The sequence below is a fragment of the Neodiprion pinetum genome, chromosome 4 (genome assembly GCF_021155775.2).
Source record: "Neodiprion pinetum isolate iyNeoPine1 chromosome 4, iyNeoPine1.2, whole genome shotgun sequence".
In the NCBI taxonomy this organism is placed as follows: Eukaryota; Metazoa; Arthropoda; class Insecta; order Hymenoptera; family Diprionidae; genus Neodiprion; species Neodiprion pinetum.
This window is the reverse complement of record NC_060235.2, coordinates 41,957,514-41,980,449: the sequence shown is the minus strand read 5'-3', so window position 1 is coordinate 41,980,449 and position 22,936 is coordinate 41,957,514. Positions and strand designations below refer to the sequence as shown.

General features: G+C 41.4%; 1 protein-coding gene across 1 annotated transcript; it reads right to left on the bottom strand.

Moving 5' to 3' along the window:
- Positions 1-8,289: 8,289 nt before the first annotated feature.
- Positions 8,290-22,632, bottom strand: Sidpn (bHLH protein similar to Deadpan). The gene is made up of 3 exons (XM_046621223.1): positions 21,589-22,632; positions 13,761-13,988; positions 8,290-11,036 (listed from the first exon to the last, which is right to left on the bottom strand). The coding sequence occupies exons 1-3, from the start codon at positions 21,787-21,789 to the stop codon at positions 9,870-9,872; spliced, it is 1,596 nt and encodes a 531-aa protein (XP_046477179.1). The 5' UTR covers positions 21,790-22,632; the 3' UTR covers positions 8,290-9,869.
- Between the last annotated feature and the right edge of the window lie 304 nt (positions 22,633-22,936).

The window sequence follows — 22,936 nt, the reverse complement described above, 5'->3', positions numbered from 1 at the left end:
TATACCCTGAAAAATCGGAATTTTCATAAATAAAGCTAGAGTATTTATAGTCTAGTGACGTAACGAATTTAAATTTTCAAGTATTTGCAAATGCGAATGCGGCTGCGAATATTTCTCATCGACATTTTTCAATCTGAAACTTGAAGACAAACTTTTATAATAAAAATTCATTCTAAAACTAATGTTTTTTTTGTCTTATTTAATACTATTTCCACAATTTCTGTAAGCAAACTATGAACTGTTTGTGACAATCACATTCACGATTTCTGCATCTGCGGATGCGAATATTCGTTATATCACTACTATATACCAACGATTTTCAAAAAATATAAAATAAAATATATAGCTGTACACTCGGTTGAATATACAATACAAGTAAATATTTATCACATCTTCCGACGTTGATTACCCGATACTTTACATACTCTATTTTGCGTACGATTTTTCCTTACCACAATTGATCTCAATAGTCGTCGATATCGTGATCTTACAGTAACAAATACGGCAATTTGACAACAGGTTAGGTATTCCAAATAGCTCTACGAGCGTAGGTTCACCTAATCTACATCTGTTCACCCTGCATGCCAATATACACGTACAGCATACACCTACCAGTATAATACAATTGTCATCGGAGGATGGGGTCGTATATAATTCGAAAACGGTCGATCCTTAACGCGCAATTAGCGAGGGAAGCAGGAAGGCGGTTTCCTCCCCCCCCCCCCCGCCCCCCACAAACCCCCACCTTCTCACCCCTCCGCAATCAGTGCAGCAGCGTCGGAAGGTTTATGGCGCGGACACGCGTGTATATACATATATATATATACAGATAGAATATAGGTATAACGTGAAAGGAGATCGTGGGTCTTCTTCTCTCCGCACTTTCGCCCTCGCCCAGCGTATGATGGATGCGCCCAGAAAGCCGAAACGCGAAAGGGTTGTTTTTGATCCACGGACGCTGTCGAGGTCGAGACGGGGTGGAGACGGCGCGCAAGGGTGGCTGGGTTGGCTCTGGAGTCGGGTCGGGCTGGGGGCGATAAAGTGCCGCCGCTCGGTCGGAGACCCGACGGGGGTTGGGGATGGGAAGCCCGGCTTCGGAGGGGCGGGGGGTGGGCGGGCGGTAATCACCGGAGGTGGAGAGGAGAGAGAAACGCGATAGCGAGAGACGTCAGACGAGGGTCGTTCCTGGAGGAAAGGAGGGTGGGTGGGGTTCGAACCCGGGGATAGAAACTCGTCAGCCGCATCCTCGCGCCGGGGATATATTTATACATCGTACACACACACACATATATATATATACGCGTTCGTACCATAGGCAGGGTGTATACATACCTATACAGGTATGCACAGGTAGATGTATGATACTTTTGACCTGAAGATTATTTAGTTCTTCGAAAGATTTTTCGAGGTCATTGTAAGGCTTTGCTAGGCAAGGTCTACAGTTTTTCCAAGTGCTTTATTTTTTCATATCACGCTTTTTTGTTTCGTCGAAGTGTTGCTTTTAAACTTCTTATTATTTAGTATTTTTATTATAGGTACTTGGTTATGAATAACAACATTTTCTTTTCGCAGAGATCAATGTTTGAACGTTTCGATAGAATTGTGGAAAAGTAATTTATAATTTTTTCAACTTTGTTACAAACATGCGACGAAATCATATCGTTCGACGAGATGGATTTAAGGATCGAAGTATTTTTTCATTGAATTTTTGAAAATATCTATTCAAACACAATTTCATCTTCTCCGCAATTTTGTAACAATTACATAAGTTTGTTATTGACTCGAAAATACGTTGGAATATTTCGAAAATTAATATAACTGTTGGACGTATTTGACGATATTTTAAAAAATGACGATGTTTAATCGAAGATTTTTTTTTATTGCTACACAGATCATAGATTCTTATGATCTAGAATATTAAAAATTTGTCAGAACGATACGGTTTTGAAAGTTTAATAACATCACCAAAATTCCGGAAATGTCGCAATGCGTCATACCAAATTCTGCATACCCATACATTACAATCTCCGCTGCCCTTCAACCTTAGAGTTACCTATAATACCTGTCATAGAACGAATTGTAAGATCGTTATCTGATTAGGTTGCACGGATCTGGCGCCGATATACTTCACATTTCGTGGACCACGAGACGACGCCTTTATTGTAAAGCATAGCGTGGCGGAAAACTCCTATTATACAAATCGGAAGTTTGCGTGGCCAACGAAGGATGGAAGAGGAAGGGGGTTCGTATCCAACTAAATAGCACACTTTCCCTCTTAGATTTTCTCGAATCGGTCGTAGCGTCTAATCGTTTCTCACTGGCCACTTATACGTATAGTCTGGATCTGTGATACACTTACCCGTGGGTTGGACATGATTGACGGGCAGCTGCATATTATTTTCGCAACAGGTTTACGGGAAGTTTTCCAATTTCTATAGATAAGTACGAAATCAGCTACATCCAGGATACTAAGTAAGTTACATAAGCATGGAAAATAACTATATTTCTTTATATAATGCGAGCATGTTTCACGCGTCTTTTCATTCGTGTTTTCCGTGCACAAACTATCCGTTTCTATGAGGTTATAGTAAGCCTGCGAATGCGCATGCGCGGGTAACGAAATAGACCCATTTCAATTCCGTGCGCATGCGCTGTCGCAAAGAAATCTGACATTACGCGACCCTAACCTCAATTTCGTGTTTCACGAAAAAACGCGTAACATATGAAAATTCAGGCTGTACCACCAAGTTTTTTGTTTTCAATGTATAAGGTACAGATAACACCGTCCAGGTTTAATGACAAGCTTGAATAAGTATAATGATATCGTTTAACTTCGACAGCTAGTAATTAAGTTGAATTATAGGGATGCGCACCTTGCACATCCGTTTAAGATAATCGTAAATAACACCGCAAGGATGTATCAGGCGTACAGTTCGATCGAAAAGTGTGGAAATATAAAATTTTTAAATCCAAGTTTCAGATTTAATAAACGAATTGATTATAAGTTTTGATTATAGTTTTATGAGAAAACTAGCTCCTTGGTGAGGAAAGAAATTGAAAACCATGAATTTATCTGCAAACAATTCGGTACGTAGTCAATGATATTGCATACGACTGGTAAACATTATCGAGTAATTCTTGTTGAACATAAATTAGGACAGAGAGATAACCTAAGTTCAAGGAATAAATGAGAAAATAGCTTCATAGCTGATGACGTAAATACATTCTAAAATGAAGCGTTAACTTATTTTACGAATGTTGTTTTTTGTGCGGTCAATTGAACAAATAGAATGAAGATTCGAGTCCGGATGAATTTCCAAAACAAAATGAGCAATAATTCATGAAAATTGAATTTACGGCTTAAGTTTCCCATGATAAAGAGTCAGAATAGTACGACTTTTGAAAAATCTATCACGATCGATCTCTTTCGGTACGTACCTATTTTTTGTTTCTTCGTTTTTCTATTTTGAGATAACAATTTGAACTGCTGCAAATTGATAAACCGCATTCGCACTTCCAGCGTCTTTAAAAACGGTTATCCTTTTGTTTGGGTAATATTTTGACGATACTGTACCTAAACCTGATGGATCCTTAACAGCTGCGTTAAAGCGCAGGTTCGTAGTTATCCCGTGATTGGAGCGGCGTGAAAAGAACCGAATTCGGTGCGGCTGGTTAAAGCTTTGAAATATGGTTAGAATCTGGAAACAGTCGAGAACCAGGCTGATCGTGAGCGGCGTCAGGTATATGTTAAGGATCCATAAGCAGCAGATCCGCACACGCTACTCACGGCGGCTGATCATCTCCGAGTAGATATACGAGCATATGATTTTAAAAGAATCGTCAATTTTTTTTCCTACCAGTCTAACAAATACCCTTACATCAAACCCGAATGAAAATCAGGCTGGTATAGCTGCTGCGGATTGAACGCGGCTCGAAGTTTCGTTAGCCTTGCGCGATAACGAGAATCTATTTAGCCCACCGCCACCGCACCCCGGGCAGTTAGGCCTCCCCCCTCCTCATCCCGGTTAATTCCTCCTCACCCGACTCCCGGATCGTGCACCTGCTGCGAGATCCACCTTGTAGCCTGCACCGGGTCGGCACCCGATTACCGCTCCAGATCACAGGGCGCTCAGGGGTGGTTCCAGAGCCTGGTTCCCGGTTGCCTCGCTGCTTCCACCCGCGGGAGGCCAATTTGTCCCGATTACCGTGAGGAGGAGTTTACGAGGCAGGGGGGGGGGGGGGGGGGATACGGGGATAGGGACGAAACTCCGGAACCGTGAGGAAGAGCGAGTGGGGGGGGGGGGAGGGGAAGAGGGACCGAGACGACGTTCTGACCGTTCTCCGGATGGATGATGCCCAATTGCATGGGTAGACGCCTAATTGATTCAACGAGATGCGTTGGCATCGTATATGACGCCGGATGCGCGAAATTAGATGCAGGTGCGACGTGATCAGCTTCGCGATAAACTTTTTATATCTCGAGGTTGGTGCGAATAATTTTGACGTTTCAGAAATTTACGGAGGAAGAAGGTTTCAAGCGACGAAAAGAGAACCTGTACGGCCGCTCACAAGGGGCTTGGAAACGTAGGATTAGTTGATTTGCAATTTGTAAATCAAATGATTTGGTGCAGATCATGCGACAGACATTGTAATACGTATATTTTTATTTTATTGACGATAGGCGAAGGGTTGATCACACTTTAAATCTGGTGCGCAGCTTTCTGTGAATTTCGTGATATCCCTTGAAATCTCCTGAAATTTGCTGAAATCTCTCGACATTCACTGAAATCTTTTGAAATCCATTTGTCTTTGAAAACTTTTGTGATATTTGAAATGATTTGTAATCGTTAAAATCTTTTGTAATCTTTGAAATCTTGAGAAATGTTCTGAAATCGTCTGAAATATTTTTCCATCTTTTGAAATTTTTTGTAAAATTTTGATATCGTCTGAAATGTATTGAAATCCTACAAAATGTTTGTAATCTCGAAATCAGCTGTACATCAAATCGATGAGTGACTAACATCTCGATGATAGGTGATATTTGAATGTGATAACAAAATCTGCACCTTTCTCGTAATTTATTACAATTATCAGTTGATTCTATTGAATGTTTCGTTGCAGTAGATGAAAGAGTTGGTGAAATATTTTATTCTGCTAGTTGACTAATATTTTATAGTTGAATACGTGTAGTAAAGAAATCGTCGAAATCTAACGTTTGCCCATCGCGGTGATCAGATCTTTTTTCTCTGCTGTGAGAAAGAATAAAAAAATGTCAAAACGCCGGGTTTAGGATTCAAGTAGTTTGCGAAAATTCCTGGATCGCTGATACATGACTGTCAGAATATATAGCATGAATTTAATTTCAACAATTAATGAAAATATTCTGAACTCCGTTTCGTTAAAATTCCACGGTTATTTGGTCAACAATTGACAATATCCACACAAATGTTTGTGGATTAAAATTGAAGGTCAATGGCCAATTATTGACACAATCAGGTGGTAAATCGTTATATCGCAACAATCTTTGTCCCTGACGCTCTGCCGATAACCGTGGAATTTTTATAAACTTTTGTAAGAATTATACCGCAAGGAGCTTTTCGAAAAATCTCACTTTTTAACGGTATTTCAAATGATATCTCGCCACGTGTGTTAAAACAACTGATTAAAACCAGATGAAAACCACTTGTTTTACGAACCTATGTAACGGTTTAAAATTTCAATCATATCGAAAAATTATAAAGTTTCACCGATCACGTATTCTCGGCATGAGAAATGATCCGATACGTATACGAACCTTGTTTTCCCGGTACAAAAATCCATTCGTTAAGAACTTCCGGTTTTCAGGTACGATAATACCAAGAGACAAGGATAAAGTGGTCGAATTTCGGCTCCGCGAAGATTCGTCCTTGCAGCATTTCGAGCTGATTGCTCAGGTGTCCGAGATCTCCTCTCTTCTCGGCTCGCGGCGTTTCGTTTGCCGGTAAAATTAGAGAGCGGTGAAAATTGATAGGGCCGGTTTGCTCCGGGCGTGGTTCTCGGTCCGTCAACCGCCACCGAACGGCGAGAAGAGAAGCCGGGTCCTTTGTCCGGGGTTTCATCCTCCTCTCGGCGTCAATCTTGCTTTCAATCTGGACTCCGTTACGCTCGGATATTCTCGACGTGTGCAGGAAGGAAGAAGAAGGTCCCGTTCGCCTTCCCGAGCACGCGCCGTTTTCTAAAGAAATCGGCACGATCTTCTGCCCCTTTGTCGGCCCGCTAATTGAGGCGTTGCATTAGCATACAGCCTCCTCCGATCCCCGATGAGGTAGCTGGAAGCTCCTTCTCCGCTTCTCGTCGAACTAGAATTCTCGCTGCACGCGCGCGATGCTCAACCGCAGATATTAAAATCTCGTTACCTGCCCGAGGGGGGTGGAGGGCTTTTTTCCAAATCGAGAGGCTCCGTGAAACTAGATGGAAGTTAAGATAGGCATGATATAATTGTGTCAAGGTGGTTTAAGCTTGGCGTCACGTGACCGATTCCAGAGTCTCTACGAGAATCCATCTCATTATTTCGTACTAGACGTCGATTCGTTTTGCCATTTTTTTTCCGATTTTTCCGTTTTGTAAGAATTACCAGATATGATCGATTATTTTTTCTCGATTAATCGAGTACAGTCGATCATTTTTCCTCGAAATCGGTTTTTGTTTTTCATTCCCATGAACGACGCGATACAATATCGATTTACGTGATTAGAGTATCAATTATTATCATTGTCTTACTAACCAACTAAGTATTTGATGTGAGCAGTGAAAGATAAATGAATATTTTTCTCTGAAATTGGAAAAGATTTTTAATAAAACTATAATTTATCGATAAAATTTTCTACCATTCAGACCATGTACTGAAATTTACGAAATTTTGTTTTCTTGAATAGAGACGTAGTCATGTTCAACCGAAACTGGCTCTTCTCCAGAATTAATTATCCATATTCCTGTTGTCATACCGTCTGAATAAAGATCGCTGAAGCAGATCTTCGTAGCTAAGGTTCTCGTTTTTTTTTTTTTTTTTTTTTTTTTGCCTGCTGAAATTCAAAAAAGGATTGATCATGACTTCCGTTTTTCTTTTACAGCTCGCCGTACGTATACTTCATAAAAAAAAAACTGTGCCTATGAAACGCCCACGACTCATAGATAGGCGTGTAATTTCTAACCGCGGTTTCAGCTCACAGTTCAGCATCCCGCATCGAAGTCTGAACTACGGATCGATGAATCGTCTGCAGAGCGGTGCAGGAAAGCACTTGCAGTATAATTCGTGCACCGGAAGCGTCCAAGGGGTGAAAACACGAGTCGAGGGCGTCGGGACGGAGACGGCGGAATCCATTCTGCCCGACGTCTACCTGCAGAGGCGGGAAGAGGAGCGTCGTTAATAATAAAGAGGGAAGTCTGATCGTTCGACGCGAGGCGCGCTTCGCGCTTTCTACGTTATGCACCCTGCGAATTACGAATGGATGAAGGAGCGAAGGAAAGAAATGAAGCTGGAAACGAAGGAAGGAAGAGGAATTCAACGGAGCGGAATAAAGGGGTGAATGGAAATCGGCCGTTTAGTCATTGTTGTTATTATTATCATTATTATTATTGATTCGAAGATTATATTTAAAAAAAAATAAACAAAAACAGAATTATAATAAAATTATAGTATTACCTTCTCGAGTACGACAAAAGTTTTCTACAAAATAATCCGAAATATAAAAATATTTCAACAAGCTTCGAATTGAAATTAAAAAATTTTTTTAAACACAAACTCGTGCCTTTGAACCTGCATTTTGTACACAGGTATAATTGAATAATGACATCAGGATATTTTGGACGATTTAGCGATTGTTGGGTTGCTGCTTGTGGGGGATTGTTGATTCGTAAAGCAATTGAATATAAACGAATTTAGTCGGGCGTGACCCGAAAATTATTACGATACCTACTGTAGCTACGCACTTGTCTACAAACTATTCTAGGGTGATTAAAAATTTACCAACAATTTAATAAGATATTTTACAAGCAAAGTCACTGTATTCGTTATTCGCTCTTTTAATATAAAAATAAATCATGCTATTACCATATTAATATCATTATACTTACTGGCTGTATTATTTATATAACACTTGTAAACACTTATCTGCAGAAATTCGGGCGCAGTCTTAGTTTTCAATGTTCGGTACGTACGAGAATTTTCCCATATCCGTATGATTGTCCTGAACGTTTGTTTTTTATTTAAATAAAACGTTTTATAGGCACAAAAATTTATCGCTACATCAATGAAGTGGAAATTTAAGTTTTGACTTTTTATTTTGATACAGCGGTCGAGGTTCAAACAGACGGGATATATACTGGAAAAATTATTACATATACAAGGATGAAAGGGTAGTAAAAATTTGTAAAAAAAATCAATGAGATTCCTTTCAATGATATTTATACGTTGCGATCAATATAAGAGATTTATTGACCGCCCAACTAAGTACATTGAATATGGATCAGATCCGAAGGACATTAGCGGTATGCTTAAGTTTAATCATGGCAATACTTTAATGTAATATAATATATATATTTGTGTTTGTTTGTTTGCTTTTTCTCTTTTTTTTTCGTGTGTTTTGTTATTTTAAATATTTAACCTTAATATCCTTCTCCTTATCGCATATAGATAACATCAAAATAAATCTATATTTATAATAATAGTAATTGTTTCGACTTGGTGTAGGTACAAGGTTTTTTCTTTTTTTTTTTTTTTAAATTCTATTTACAATGAGAATCGCGGAAAAGACAACGAGGGTTAAATACTCTTTAATCTTTTCTATCGCTTTATGTACACGCCTTTATATACATGCATATGCATATATATATATATATAACGTGTACATAAAGCAACAACTATATATTTATATATACATATAAATAAATATATACTTGTTTACCATCATTTTATACATTTCACGCATTAAAACGTACATGAAAGCCGTAAATTATAATTTCTGATGCGCCAGTTATCGACTGATTCATAATTGTTCTCGATATATATTTCTAATTTTTCACAAACTACATGACATATTTTTCGATCGGAATACGAAACAAATATCAAACGAATAGAATGGAAATTGTTATATTTAACCGGTTCTCTGATCGATTCAACAAATTATTCAGTATTATATACATAATGACGCGATGTTTTTTTTTTTTTTTCTGATTTCCGAAACGGTGTATGTTTCAGAAGCTTTTTGTAAGTAGAACTGGAATTTAGATACCTGCAGAGAAAGTGACCACAACCGGGTAACGCCTCGTTATTATAACACGTATATACCTCTTACTTACTTATGATCTGTGCGATACCGCGCGTATATATATATATATATATATATAATTTTTTAGAAGAGAAATAAATAGAAGATGGAGGGGAACAAATAGAAAGAAAGAAAGAAAAGAAAAGCTCAGCGAAATGAAAGGTAGGTGTATATTTTCTTTCACTCTAAATTCTAACTCTCACTCTTGACTTTCGCATTCATATACATATCATATATATATATATATATATGTGTATATATCATATATATGTGTACATATCGTATATTACACCGACGAAAAGTGGACATATCGTATCGTCTATTTTACACATATCCTAATCAACGCGCGAATCTGCAGTTAATAATAATAATAATAACTCTGTACATTTTATTTTTCACATTCGTATCACTCTGTTGACTATATAAATATTAAGAAATAGAATTCAGGGGAGGGAAAAATGATAGGAGGGATAAGTGAGAGAGAGAGAAAGAGAAAAAAAAATAAATAAATGTAAAGAAAGAATAAGAAAACTTTCAACGACGAGAAAGCGAGAAGCGAGGAATTCACCACGGCCTCCACATTCCCTCCTCGTCTTTAGGGGGTTGGGGAGGTTGATGCAGGGAAGGTGAAGACGGGGCCGCAAGTCCCTCGCTTTCGTTTCTACTGTTGGGTCTTTCGTCGGCAGTCGCCGTATCCATCTCACGATGATGATGATGATGATGATCGACGCGTTCACCCTCCGCTGTGTTACACCTCGTTCTTTCGGCCGTGATCTGCATCGCCGTCGTCGTCGTCGTCGACGTCGTTGTCATCGAATTTCCGTTGACTTTTTTCGAAGTGGTAAAATCGAGAGGCTGTTCGTGCCCCTGATTCTCGGAATGAATACGACTGTGATTATGATGATGATGATGATGATGACGATGATGATGGTTGTTGTCGCTGTCGTTGTTGTTCAGGTTCTCAGCCTGCATAACACCATCGGGCCCCGAATTATCGCCCCGTTCCTGTATCCTGGGACTCTTGCTCGGCTTGTGATTATCCCCCCCACCAGGCACACCCCATTCGATCGATTCGTCGTGGGGCCTTTTCGCAACGAGTTTGTCGGTGGCCTTCAGCAGCGACATGTTCGTCGCGGCCCAAATTGCGGTCGGTGGATTGGGCCCGATGCTTATTCCGTTCGCCGCCGCGGCCGCCGCAAGTTGAACGTAGTGGCTCGGTAGGAGGAAGACGACCTGACCGTCGGGCAGTCGGGAGGGTATAACCTGGACGACCGACAGCATGTTCGGGTTCTGCTGGGAGGCGGAAGTCGAGGCTTCAGGCGTCCCGACGCCCCCCGGGTTCACCTGGCTGAACGCCGACGTCGGCCTACTGCTGTTGTTGTTCTCGTCGCCGGCCGTCGTGCTGCTGTCAGGTCGCGCCGTCTCCATCACCTCCGGCAGCTCCGACTTTATCTGCACCACCCCCGCCGCCCCCGCCCCCAAACCCCCGCTGCAGTGGGGCGCCACCACCGCGTGGTGCTGCTCCAGGGGACCGGGACTCGCCGCCCCCGTCACCCTGTCCGTCACGCTTCCGGGACTGCTGCCCAGCCCGCTGTCCGGACGGGAACCGAGGTCCAGGTCCAGCTCCGATACGCAGCTGTCCAGGTGCCGTAGAAGACGCTGTTTCACGGCCGGATCCAGTGGCGTAGAGTTTCCGGTTATTATGTCAGGGGCGTCTAGGTATCGGCTCACCTGAGGACAAGCAATATCGACGGGGGGTTAGACAGGCTGGATGCGTTTTAGATCAGATTTTTGTCGAGACTTGTACTCGTGCGAGTTGCACTGTGATGTCAAAACGCTGATAATTGGTCCGCTTTTGTTTTTTATTTTATGTCGTGGATATGGTTTTCCGATTAGGGTATGCACGTATAGAATTATAGAAACGTATTGAATTACAGAATTATTAAACTACGTATAAACGTTATTTTTTGTCTAACCGAATGTGCAAAACCGAATTTTACGCACTCGGTTAGGAAATAAATTATACTACATCGGTTTGGAGAAATACACGTTCTAATTAGGTGTAACGAGAACTGGAGTGCGGCTGGGATTCGGTTATAAATTTAAAAAAAATACGAATTTTCCAACACCTCGGCTAAAATTTTAACAGTATAAACAACGGCATTTCTTTTCCTTTTTTTCTTCGCGATATAATCGTGTCACAGGATTTTTCGAGTTTGAAAAATGGATTTTGAACAATTATCAATACCTCGGATATTTAGGATTTTTATCTATGCGTACGACATAATTCACTCTTCGTAACTGGAATTTAAATCGCCTAACACCGAGCAGTACATTGTTATACATACACGTTTGTAATATCTGCACAAATTTTTATCGCAAATACAAAACATCCCGAAAGATTTTTGTCCCACGTATTAACACGATCTATAGCTGTATGTATTCTAATTCGAATAAATGATTTATCGCAATAAATTTCGAGGGCGTTCTCTCTCTCTCTCTCTCTACTTCTCTCTTTGCGGCGATCGAGTATAATATACGGTATACGTATGTGGGTAACATACGTGACCGTATTCCCCGAAGCGCGCGAAGACGAGGATGAGGACGAGGATGGCGGGGGGGAGGCAGTGATAATAAAATAAAATTGGCTGCAGCCGTGCTCAACTGCTCAACCGCTAAACCGTCCATCCGTGTTTCGTAGGTGGCAGAGAACTTGTATAGGTGAGAGAGAGAAGAGTCGAGAGAGAGAGAGACAGATGGAGAGATAGAGAGAAAGAGAGGAAGGGAGGGAGGGAGGGAGAAGAGGTGGAGACGACCAACACGGTATATAAATAGACGTCTCGCGAGACGAGTCGCAGACGCGTCGAGACGAGCAGCGCGGTAACGGCTCTTTCTCTCTCTCTCTCTTTTTCTTCTCGCGATATTACAAGCGACTTCTGTCACGGTTTGCATTGCCGGGCTCTCGAGAGATGTGCCGGCGCGTACAGAAAGCCGCGGAAATCCTGGTGCATCTAGGCGTCGAGAAAAACAAACGCGATATAACAGATTCGCTTCGCAATGTATATTCGCAACGAAATCGAAAAATCAGAATTGATGTATCGACCGTTCTTCTTCCCGTTCCCTTCCTTTTATATCGTAATATACAGGATGGCCGACAAATATTTTTGAAAGAAAATTTCATGACATTTCCAAGTTTTCCATGACCTAAGATCTAGTCTTCTCTGACATTTCTACAGTTCTCGAACGTTACTGAAACCTGAATCGTTAGGTTTATACAACTCTATATTCGGTTCAAATGCAATTGGAATTTAAGAAAAATATAGTGTGAAGAAAACAAAAAAAAAACAAAAAAATCAGATTAAGCCAATTTGTTTTCTTGACGAAAAAAAGGAAACTTGTTACCTCGGACAATTATTTCCAATTACCATGATAGAAAACTGATACTTTCAGTTTTTTCAATTACCAAATTAGAAAGCCCCTGACAATTTCAGGTTTTTCATGGCACCTTTTAAATAACCTGATATTTCCAGGTTTTTCAGGTGCGTGGCCACCCTAAGTATATATTTATACGTTATATTTTGATTCTCTTCGATCTAACGATTTGATCCAAATTTTCAAACCTTTATTACAAAAAATTGACAAATTGAAACTACAGATGTGAATATTTTCCTTGCAAATGTTCAAAATTTATCAATCACGCTATTTATAGTTATTATACCCTCCCGCAGACAACAATTTTTTAAGAATCGATTATCCACCGTTTAAACCTAAACACGATCTCCAGTAAAAAAATCCGGAACAAATTCAATAACATTTCCAGGACCCTGGACACGATATTAAAGTGACGAAATTTCACCAACCACGAAGATTTCCCTTAAACTTAGTCGTTTATAAATTTTCTTTAAAACTCGTACAGCGCTTTTTGCAGAAGAATTTAAATGAAAATCACCGAGACGAGGTGTCGATACGTACGTCGCGGCACGTGTGTTATAACTTTCAAAGCCCTCATCATCTGCAACAATTCTTTCAGCTCTCGTGCAACCGGCTTTTGCTCGTTACATACATATCCATATACATATCGTGTTATATACTATAGTATACACGCCACATCGCCACCGGCTTCTAATTACCATTTACCGGTCCTCAAGGCTGCGCGTATTGAATTAGTTTGCACGGTACTGTCGCGGTATTCGATCGGGGTGTCGTTAGAGCAACGACGTACAACAAATATATAATATCATGTACCAGTTTATCCTTACGCAATACGATCGTTAATTATATACGCAGCCTAAATTTTTACCGAAGATAAAACGAGCAACAAGAAAAAAAAAAAAAAAAAAAAAAACCGGAACTCCAATGTGACCCAAGTTCTCGTCATAAATACCCATGTATGAAAGAATATATATAAAAGATTCTTTATGGTTTGTTCTTTTTTTCTTTTCCTTTCGTACCAACCTCTCTCGAGCAGTCCTGATAGCCGGCCTTGTACCTGGAGAGGCCTGGCTGAGCGAGAGATCTCTGTCTCTGAAGATGCCTGACGGTTAGTTCGAGGATATCTGCCTTCTCGAGTTTACTGTGCTTCGTGTTCTCCAGCCGAGCACTGTCCAGGATAAGCGCCTTTAGCGCGGCCAGCGACTGGTTTATCCGCGCCCTGCGTCGCTTCTCCATCAGTGGTTTGTTTGCCTGGAAGCAAATGAAAATTAAAAATTTACAACAAATACGAAGAAGAGAAGAATATTAAAAGATTGCGGGGTGATAAGAATGGTGTAACTTTGATTGCACCGTTTGCATCTTTGCAAAAAAAAATACACCGAATAATAAACGGATGGAATAAATTCCAAAGGTTTGTTACCGGTCAAAAAGTACGGCAAGTATGACACGATTTTTCTCAACGTTCTATATAGTTCTCAGTTCCTGCACAGCGTGACAAAGCTACAACGTCGAAATGATGCGTATAATTATATGTATAACTAAATGAAGTGAAAATTGAACGGGTGGGGGTCAAAATTTGGAAGGATGAATATTTGGAATATATCGAAGTTTCAAACATGCGAAAATAACAATTTCGATATATCGGCCGTTCCAAATATTCATCCTTCCAAGTTTTAACTCCCACCAAATTGAACAATATTATACTATACAATGGTGTCTTCAATTACTGCCATAAGTTGATCAAACTTTCGTCGATAGAGATAGATGTGTAACGTGTACATGTATAATAAATAATAAGAATGATTACAAAATTGTTCACTTCGTTTATCACACCACGCATGCCGAGATTGTAGGTACCCGGCCTATACATATAATACGCGTACAGTCGTTTTACATACATTTTTAAACACGTCCGTGACGTTTGTATGTACCGTAAAGAATATTGATACATCAATGCTCGGTGTGTATATATACCCATACGATCTACGTTACATGTATGATATATAAACGATATCGATCAGTCGAAGGTAAAAAATTCGAATCTACGACGATGACGCGTTGCGACGTCGTATATTTGTCGGAGAGCCCGCGGGTCAAATGCAGCATGCCGATGTCGAGCCGTTCTAGGAACCCATGATATTACCCACACCTACACCTATGTATCATAAACACATGTATGTACACATGCACACGGTCTAACAATAAAACCGAGAGAAGCCGTCGCGATGCCTCAGCGCTCGCCTCCCGACTCGTCCGTCGGACTATGTACGATATATCCGTACAGGCGCACACCACACATAGGTATTATGTGAGGAGGTAGATACGCGAAAGGTGCCCGACGGTGACGGGCGACGACCGACTGTCCGCCTTTTTCTTCCTCCGCCCCCCTCGCGACGAGACGAGGTGAGCTGAAGTGAAGTGAAGTGAAGTGAAGTGAAGTGAGGTGAGGCGGCGTGCCCCGAGGATGGCAGAGTGCCGGGCGCCGCGCGCGAAGAGAGAAATGCTCAGGGTGCAGCTCGTGCTGTATTATAAATTATAATGTAATACACATCCTATACCGGGACAATCTCTTGAAACTTGAAAATCAACCGCGCATGCGCCAAATACTTAAATCTCATTGGTCGGCGAAATCTTCCCGCAGCGATATTTTTGTCTTGCGATGCAGGCGGGCCAGCGTATACGCAAAATGTGTACGTTTGAATTTTCAAAGAGCGTAAGCATTAAATTCCGACCGTTCTTTGGAGAATCAACTTTCCGACCCGATAACAAATGCTTTCCAAACCTTTTCGAGTCGCTACCTCGATTATTTGAGATTCTAACCTCGAAAATTCGTATCAACCGCATCGCCGGCAGAAACAGTTTGACAGTTGAAACTCGGGTTGGCCAGCCTGCGCGAACAGCCGATAAAACTCGCGCACCCGCGGTTCATCTTAAATTTTCAAGAGATTGTCCCGGTATACACAATTATACAGACGTAGGACTAGAATACAAAACGGAATTATGAATTCTGGTCCCGCGCAGTTCCGACGCCGCTGACGTCACGCCGCGCCACGCGCGACTCAGTCTTTCTGTCTTCTCCATCCTTTTTCAACCATCCGATGCTGAATTCTAACCCACCCTCCCACCTCCCCCCCCCCCCCCCCTTGCCCACTCACTCCCCAATAAGTTGAGCGTCCGGTCGTGCCGTGCGTGCCGCGAAACATTGCTCGCGGAAACGGTCGAGCTTTCGAACCGCGTGCCGCCCCCTCGAGATAGCGAAAGACCGATAATAATGAATCGCGGCCGGTCTGATCCGTGCGACGCCGTCGCATTTTCTTCCTTATCTTATTGAAGACGCTTCTTTTTAATCGCACGGGCGTTCCATGCGTATCTGAAATATATTGCACGGTATTTATACCGATATTTAAAATGTATAAGACAGAAGCAATTTTGTTTTTTCGTTTTGCCTTAACCTCTAGAATTTTGGAGAAAAAAAAACGTCAAAATACGTTCAACGTTGAAGGAAGAAGAATAAAAATATTTGATCCATATTGTCGCTACATTTTTTTTTTTTCTTTTCTTATTGTTAGTAGGTATGTACATAGTAATATTCTCCCGCACAACCTGAATGTGAAGCGGCTTTTCTTTTTATATTCGTGATGGGAATGAAGTTATTAACGTTACTGTAACGATGCATGTTTTAAGAAAAACCGCTACTTCGCATCTTTAGAAATATCCGAGATTTTTGGTAAACCACTATGAAGAAAATATACTTTAATTTTGAAAAGTCAATTCCTTAAAAGTAATTTTCAAATTGCCCAACTATGATGATTTTTAAGAGTGAAGTTTCGTTGTACGTTAACGTTACTGACTTCAGCCTGATTACTCGTTAACTATTCATCGTCAACGAGAAATTGCTTCCCGATGACGGCACGATTCAACGTCGCGTTACTGGTCATACGCTTATATATATATATATATATATAGGATGTATCCGCCATTTAACAATAAGTGGGAAAAAGTCGGGCAAACTGCAGACCGCAGACATTTTTGCCGTTCTATTCGTAATTGCGGTTTGCCCCCGATCCGATCGGACCCGTCTTCCTTATTTCTTTCCGTCCTTTCTTCTTTCAGCTTGCTAAGCGTATGATAGTAGATACATTAAAATTGCAGGGAAATCATGGATACCGGAAGGATGATAAATTGCCTACATCCGACACTCTCTCACTCTCAATCTACACTTCTTCGATCTTACTGCATGTATAAACTTCTGTACAACACTTTACATGTTCATTTTTTCAGAATTTCAAATTACACATTTGACTTAAGAATCAACACAACAGCTCATTATATAATATATATAATATGGGCTGAAAAATGTTTATTCAGAGAGTTACAGAGAATCACATATATTATGACAATATAAATATCATCGTAATAAAATGCAATCCAATAATGATATTAATAATATATTTTTCTTATTCATCTTTTGAAGATCTGAAATCTACATGTTCTAACAGGTGTCAAAGATTTTGTTACATCTTATGAGATTTATTTGAATTGTTTTAGATTTTATAAAGTGGTTTTCTTTTTTGCAAGTTTTTAAATCGTACTTCAGCTACGCCGGGTGTAAGAAAATCTGGAAAAAAAATGACAATTGCGTTTTTTCGTCATGTACTTTCGTAAGAAAAAATGAATAAAAGCCAATCTGAGACATCGACGTGTAGAATCTTGATCGAGATGTCATGGGATGCCCCCATATGTGTCGCATTACGTATACATCTACAGAAATGCGAATATGTAAGTATATTAACAATACCCAGTGCCGACTAACACGCAGGTATAAGCAATCAACGACATGCTCAGTCCGCGCATGGCATGGTGTACCGTCATATATATATAGGCGGCTTAACGCGGCCTTCTAAGGTAATCAAAGTCCGCGCTGCTAGGTAGAATAGATACCGCCTATACATATATGTGTATATATATATATATACCTCTATCTATAAACGTGCGAACGTGCGTATGCACACATGTATACACAGGTATATTACAAACCAATGTGTGCACCAATGCGATCCGTACCGGCTTCTGTGCTCTTCGCCGCATTTTATCACATGTTCCAGACTCGACTCGACTCGATTCGACTGCACGTATGTACTGCTGTCGACGTGAGACACGCATGCAGATGCCTACGAGTAATTCACCTACAGCTTTTATACGCGTATAAGTATGCGTATGTATATTTGTATATATATGTAATAACATAGATGCGCATCGTGTATAGAGAACCAGTTAAATTTTGTATTACGGGTTTGACGGAAATTTTTTCCGGTATACAGTCGACGTATCGCGTGAAAAAAGTATTATTACTATTATTATTGTTGCTGTTGTTATTATTATTTACCAACATTGTTTTATATGTACACTTGTGGACAATGAATCCGAGATGGCTAATTTTTCACCCTAGACAGTTACGTTGGCAACACAGAGAAACCTGCAGCGCCACAGTCGGCCGAGCGCGAATCAAACTCAACCTCAATAAGCATAACGTAACTCATGATCGTCGAATCTAACCTTAGAATACATTTCAACCCAACAAGTCATTATCCCCGCGGTATTCTAAGGTTAGATTCGGCGGTCATGGGTTGCGTTATGTTTATTGAGATTGAGTTTGTTTCGCGTTCGGCCGACTGTGGCGCTGCAGGTTTCTCTGTGTTGCCAACGTAACTGTCTAGGGTAAAAAAATTAGCAGTCTCAGATTCGTTGTTCCCAAGTGTACGTGTTCTATAGAGACATAAAAAGCAAACGGAGAGGGCTGTTGCAGTGATCGCTGTTATCAGCTTGATAATACACAACTTGAGTCAATCTGCGGCGCCCGCAGGTTACATACAGCAGGAGACGATGCGTGTTTGGGGACGCACTCGCCGCGTTCGTTGGATTCATTCGACTGCACAGGACATCATCCAGAGTCGAAGTTTACAGGGGCGGGAGTGTTGCTACTCGACATACATAATGGGGTATAAGTGACTGCGGGGCAATTACCACTTTCCGCTTGACAATTAACACACGAGGACTGCAAGTATAGACCCGATGTAAGCGATGAGGATACAATATGTAACCTTACATGTAAAGATTGTATTCAAATTGTACATACGAGTATGTGCGTAAAAAGTTATAGGTGTGACAAGAAAATAATAGAAAATATATAGGTATATTATACGGATGATTGAAGTTTGGACGGTCGTAAGTCATACCTATTTTGAGGAGTTTTTTTTTAAAAGAAAATCAAAGTGTTTTTCAGCAATTTGAGTTTCAACGTTTTATGACTTATAGTTTCGAGAATATTTCAGAATTTTTTTATTGTAATTAATAACAAAATGGCGGTATGGCCCGTTTTCACTGCGGTGACGCAGATTCCTCGGTCAATTTTCATTCAATCAATTTGAAATTCTTACACAATCTTTGAAACTTGTTTATCGATTCGACCTCGTGGCTATACTTTTGAATTTCAATCCCACCATTTTTTTTATAAAAAACTTTTTTCCCCAATTTTCTCCTCGTAATCATACATATTTGAAATTTTTTTTTTTTTTAACATTTGGGCTACGAGCCAAAACCCGTAAAGGTGTTTTTAATTACAAAAAGACTTTTCCATTAGTTACAAGTTGGACAGTGACGTAAGGAGATGCGCCACCGCAAAAACCCTCGAGTTCGGAGTCGTTCGCTACTTATACACTTCATGCCAGTTTGTTATTAATTTCACTGAAAAAATTCTAAAACGTTCTCGAAAATATAAATAATAAAGTCGTCAAACTGAAATTGCTCCAAGAGTTTTCATTTACTTTAAAAAAAAAAAAGAAAAATAAACTACTAACAATAGATATAATTTTAGACCGTCCAAGCTGTACCCCCCCCCCCCCCCCCCCCCCCATATATATTCAGTCCAGCATCTGCATGCACCGTGTATAATAATAATTGTCCCCGAATGAGCTGGTCTTCTCGATCTATCGCAGCGACAGAGACGAGAGAAGGACCGACTCTCGAAAATTGGTTGGGGTCCCAGGGGCGTCACCGGTTTGCATTTGGCGTAAAGAGTACCCGCGGGAAACGGCAACGTTCCGAGGGATTGTTAGGACGTATAGATATACCTATGACGCATTTGAGCCGATCTATCGACGCTACGCCACGACAAGCAGCATGTGTATACGTATAACGCGGTTTAAAGGACACGCGGCACGTGTCGGGAGTGACAGGGAGGCGGGAGGAGGCGGAGGGGGGGGGGCGGAGGCACCGCATCTATGATCAGCGGCGGCAGAACCGGATATCGTGCACATCTCGGTGCATGCATGCACGCAGGCCTTCATATCGACGGATATACATGTACATATAGATTATACAGGTATAGTGATACAGACTGGAGATATACGGCATGTGGTTTTTTCAATGAGGCTGAAGCTAGCAGTCAGAATTATTTGCTAAATGCTCTAATGTTCATTCGAATAATCTGGTAGTTGAGTCCAGAAATCAAAATTTTGTGAAATATCCTGAACCGTCAATATGTTCATAGAATTATGAGGATAAGACTGAACACCATTTTTCTATTTTCAAAAAAGTTTAACACGTTCAGATGCTCAATTCTGGATGCTAGTTTCAACTTCACGTTTTTTTACATTCACAGCTTTCGACGTACCTTGTGCGATACGTTATTTTTTATTTTGTATACTCGTTTTAGTAAGACGATCGGTGAATTACATAGGAGCGATTAGGACAAACGATTTATGGATGTATTGCGATACTCAGTTTCTCTTCTTTTCCACTGTTGAATACGTTCAGAGTGTTTGTACCTTACCTGGCTCTTGTTGTTTCTCATCTCATTACTACAATTGCTTTCTTCTTCTTTAATCGAGTGATACTCGAGGTGGTAACGCACAACCGAAACTAAATATGATGCTCAAATTATTAATGTTAGCGTAAAAAAACATTGGGGTGGGAACGAAACATTTTTTTGTAATTTTATAGTGACTTTGAAGTGGCTAAATTTTGAAAATATGAATTACTTTTGCTTCATTACAATGACGTTACTAACCTCAGTCTCATAAAAAAAAATGGTCTGTGTAATTGACCAGAATACTGAACCTAAATGAGGCTGAAGCCAGCAGCCAGAGTTAGAAGCCAAACGTGCTGTTACTGATGAAAATGAGCCACTAAAGCCCCAAGATCGAGAAAATTAATCATTGTCATAAAGAGCCAACACTTTTCTACAATTATGTGTGTATAAATTTGTACTAGTACTGGTCCTATTCGAGAGAGAAATTTGGCATTTTTCTCAGCTAACTCTGGCTGCTAGCTTCAGCTTCGTTGTGCCTAACGATCTGTAAGATTACAAGTAGAACCTGTAACTTTGTCCACTGTGCAGGTGTAAATGTAAATTAATGGCGGTATGACAATGATACACAATGTTATTCATAATGAGGGAATATATAACTCGGTCTATGTATATTCTAGGATTTAGTATCATTAGTTTTTTTAAGTATCTGTACCAAGCCACGAACAGTTAACATCGATTACCTCTCCGTGTTTACTCGATGATTCTGTAATAAAATTATTATGTAAATCTATTTGGTTTAACACAAGAACTACCAGACCAGTCAAAATGACCGGTGTTATAATTTCATTTCGAAATCCCTGCTTCACGTTAGATTTCTTTTTTTCCCCCGCAACGATGTACTGACTTTTACAGCGGTATCCAAAGGAGTGATGTAACGAACTTTATTTTTCTTTCATTAAACTGATTTTATAATTTCACTACATTTAACCTCTCGGTAGTTCTGGTGTTAATAAATACCTAAATGTCGAAATATGTACTCACTCTTCGTCCGTCCGAGTGTTTCGGGCTAGGGCTGGGACTTGGACTCGGACTGGGGCTGGGCGCTGGACTGGCGCCGCGTTGCTGAACCGTGTTGTGCTGTTGCTGTTGCTGCTGCTGTTGCTGCTGCCGATGATGACGCTGCCCGGTTGTTCCGGTGGATTTCTTCTCCTGGTGCCTCAGCGAGTGGAGACGCGCGGTCATCTTAGCAGGCCGTTACGGCCTCCGATAAGGACGATCGCTTCACCCTGATCGCTGGGAGCGCAAAGCCCTGAAGCATCGCAGCAGTTCGCCGACGTCTATAGTTTAGTCTCTTCTTTCTTCTATTCTCTTCTGCTACTTCGCCCGCGACTAATAAATCGCGATTATGCCGGCGAATGTGCCGGCTCTGTTCACTTTTAGCAAATCCCGCAAGTCTGTCCGCCTTCTATCTCCCCCCACCCTCACCCCGCACAACGTAACGCACCCTTCACTGCTTCCGGGTCGTCGATGCAATCTTCTCACTTCGTCACTCCGAGTTCACACAGAAAAACAACAAACTATTTCGCACTCACTGAAACCCAGTCAGTCCTAACTGTTCACAGTTGCGCCGCCGTTTACGTGCGTGTACGTGTGCTGCCTCGCCACGTGGTTCCCACCCCGGCGGCAACCACTTGCCGTCGGGACAACCAAAGTTTTCTAATTTATTTATACCTCTCACAAAAACTCAGTTCCGTCGCGTTCCCTACAATAAACCAAGGGATAATAAATCCCCTACAGTCATAAACAATGAATTTTAACACCTTTCGTCGTTGAACATGTACCCCGTTCCTTTATCGTAAAAATATCTTCTCCAAAACAAATCGGCACGCTGTAAATTTTCCTCATATATCTGAAAACTCCTTCAACGTATTACGTATTTTCAACAAGCTTCCCTTATCCCGTCAAGAGAGTCTTCAAAGTTCGCCAAAAACAGCCTCGTCGCACCGCAATCAAGCCCTGCGATCCTTGTCGTCCGAGATGCTCGCTCAACGGGCGGCAATAGCAAACTGACTGCCGCTGCGAACCCTCTGCCCGACCCCTTTCGCCCCCCCCCCCCCCCTGCCCCTTCTCCTGCTCAGCCGTACGAACCTCCACCGCCACCTCGTTCCGCGCCCGCCGGCGGTGGCTCCTCTTCCGAACGAGTGGGTGCGCGCCGCGCGTTCACGCTCGCACACGCCGCACGGGACTCACGCCGCTCACGCCCGCGCTGCACGCTCACGCGAGCCCTCGACCGTGTCACGTCTCGCCGACGCGCTACCCGGCTCGCCTCGCTTCCCTCCCTCCTCATCCCTCCCATGGGATGGGAGCCGTGCCGCTTGGTTTGCCGACG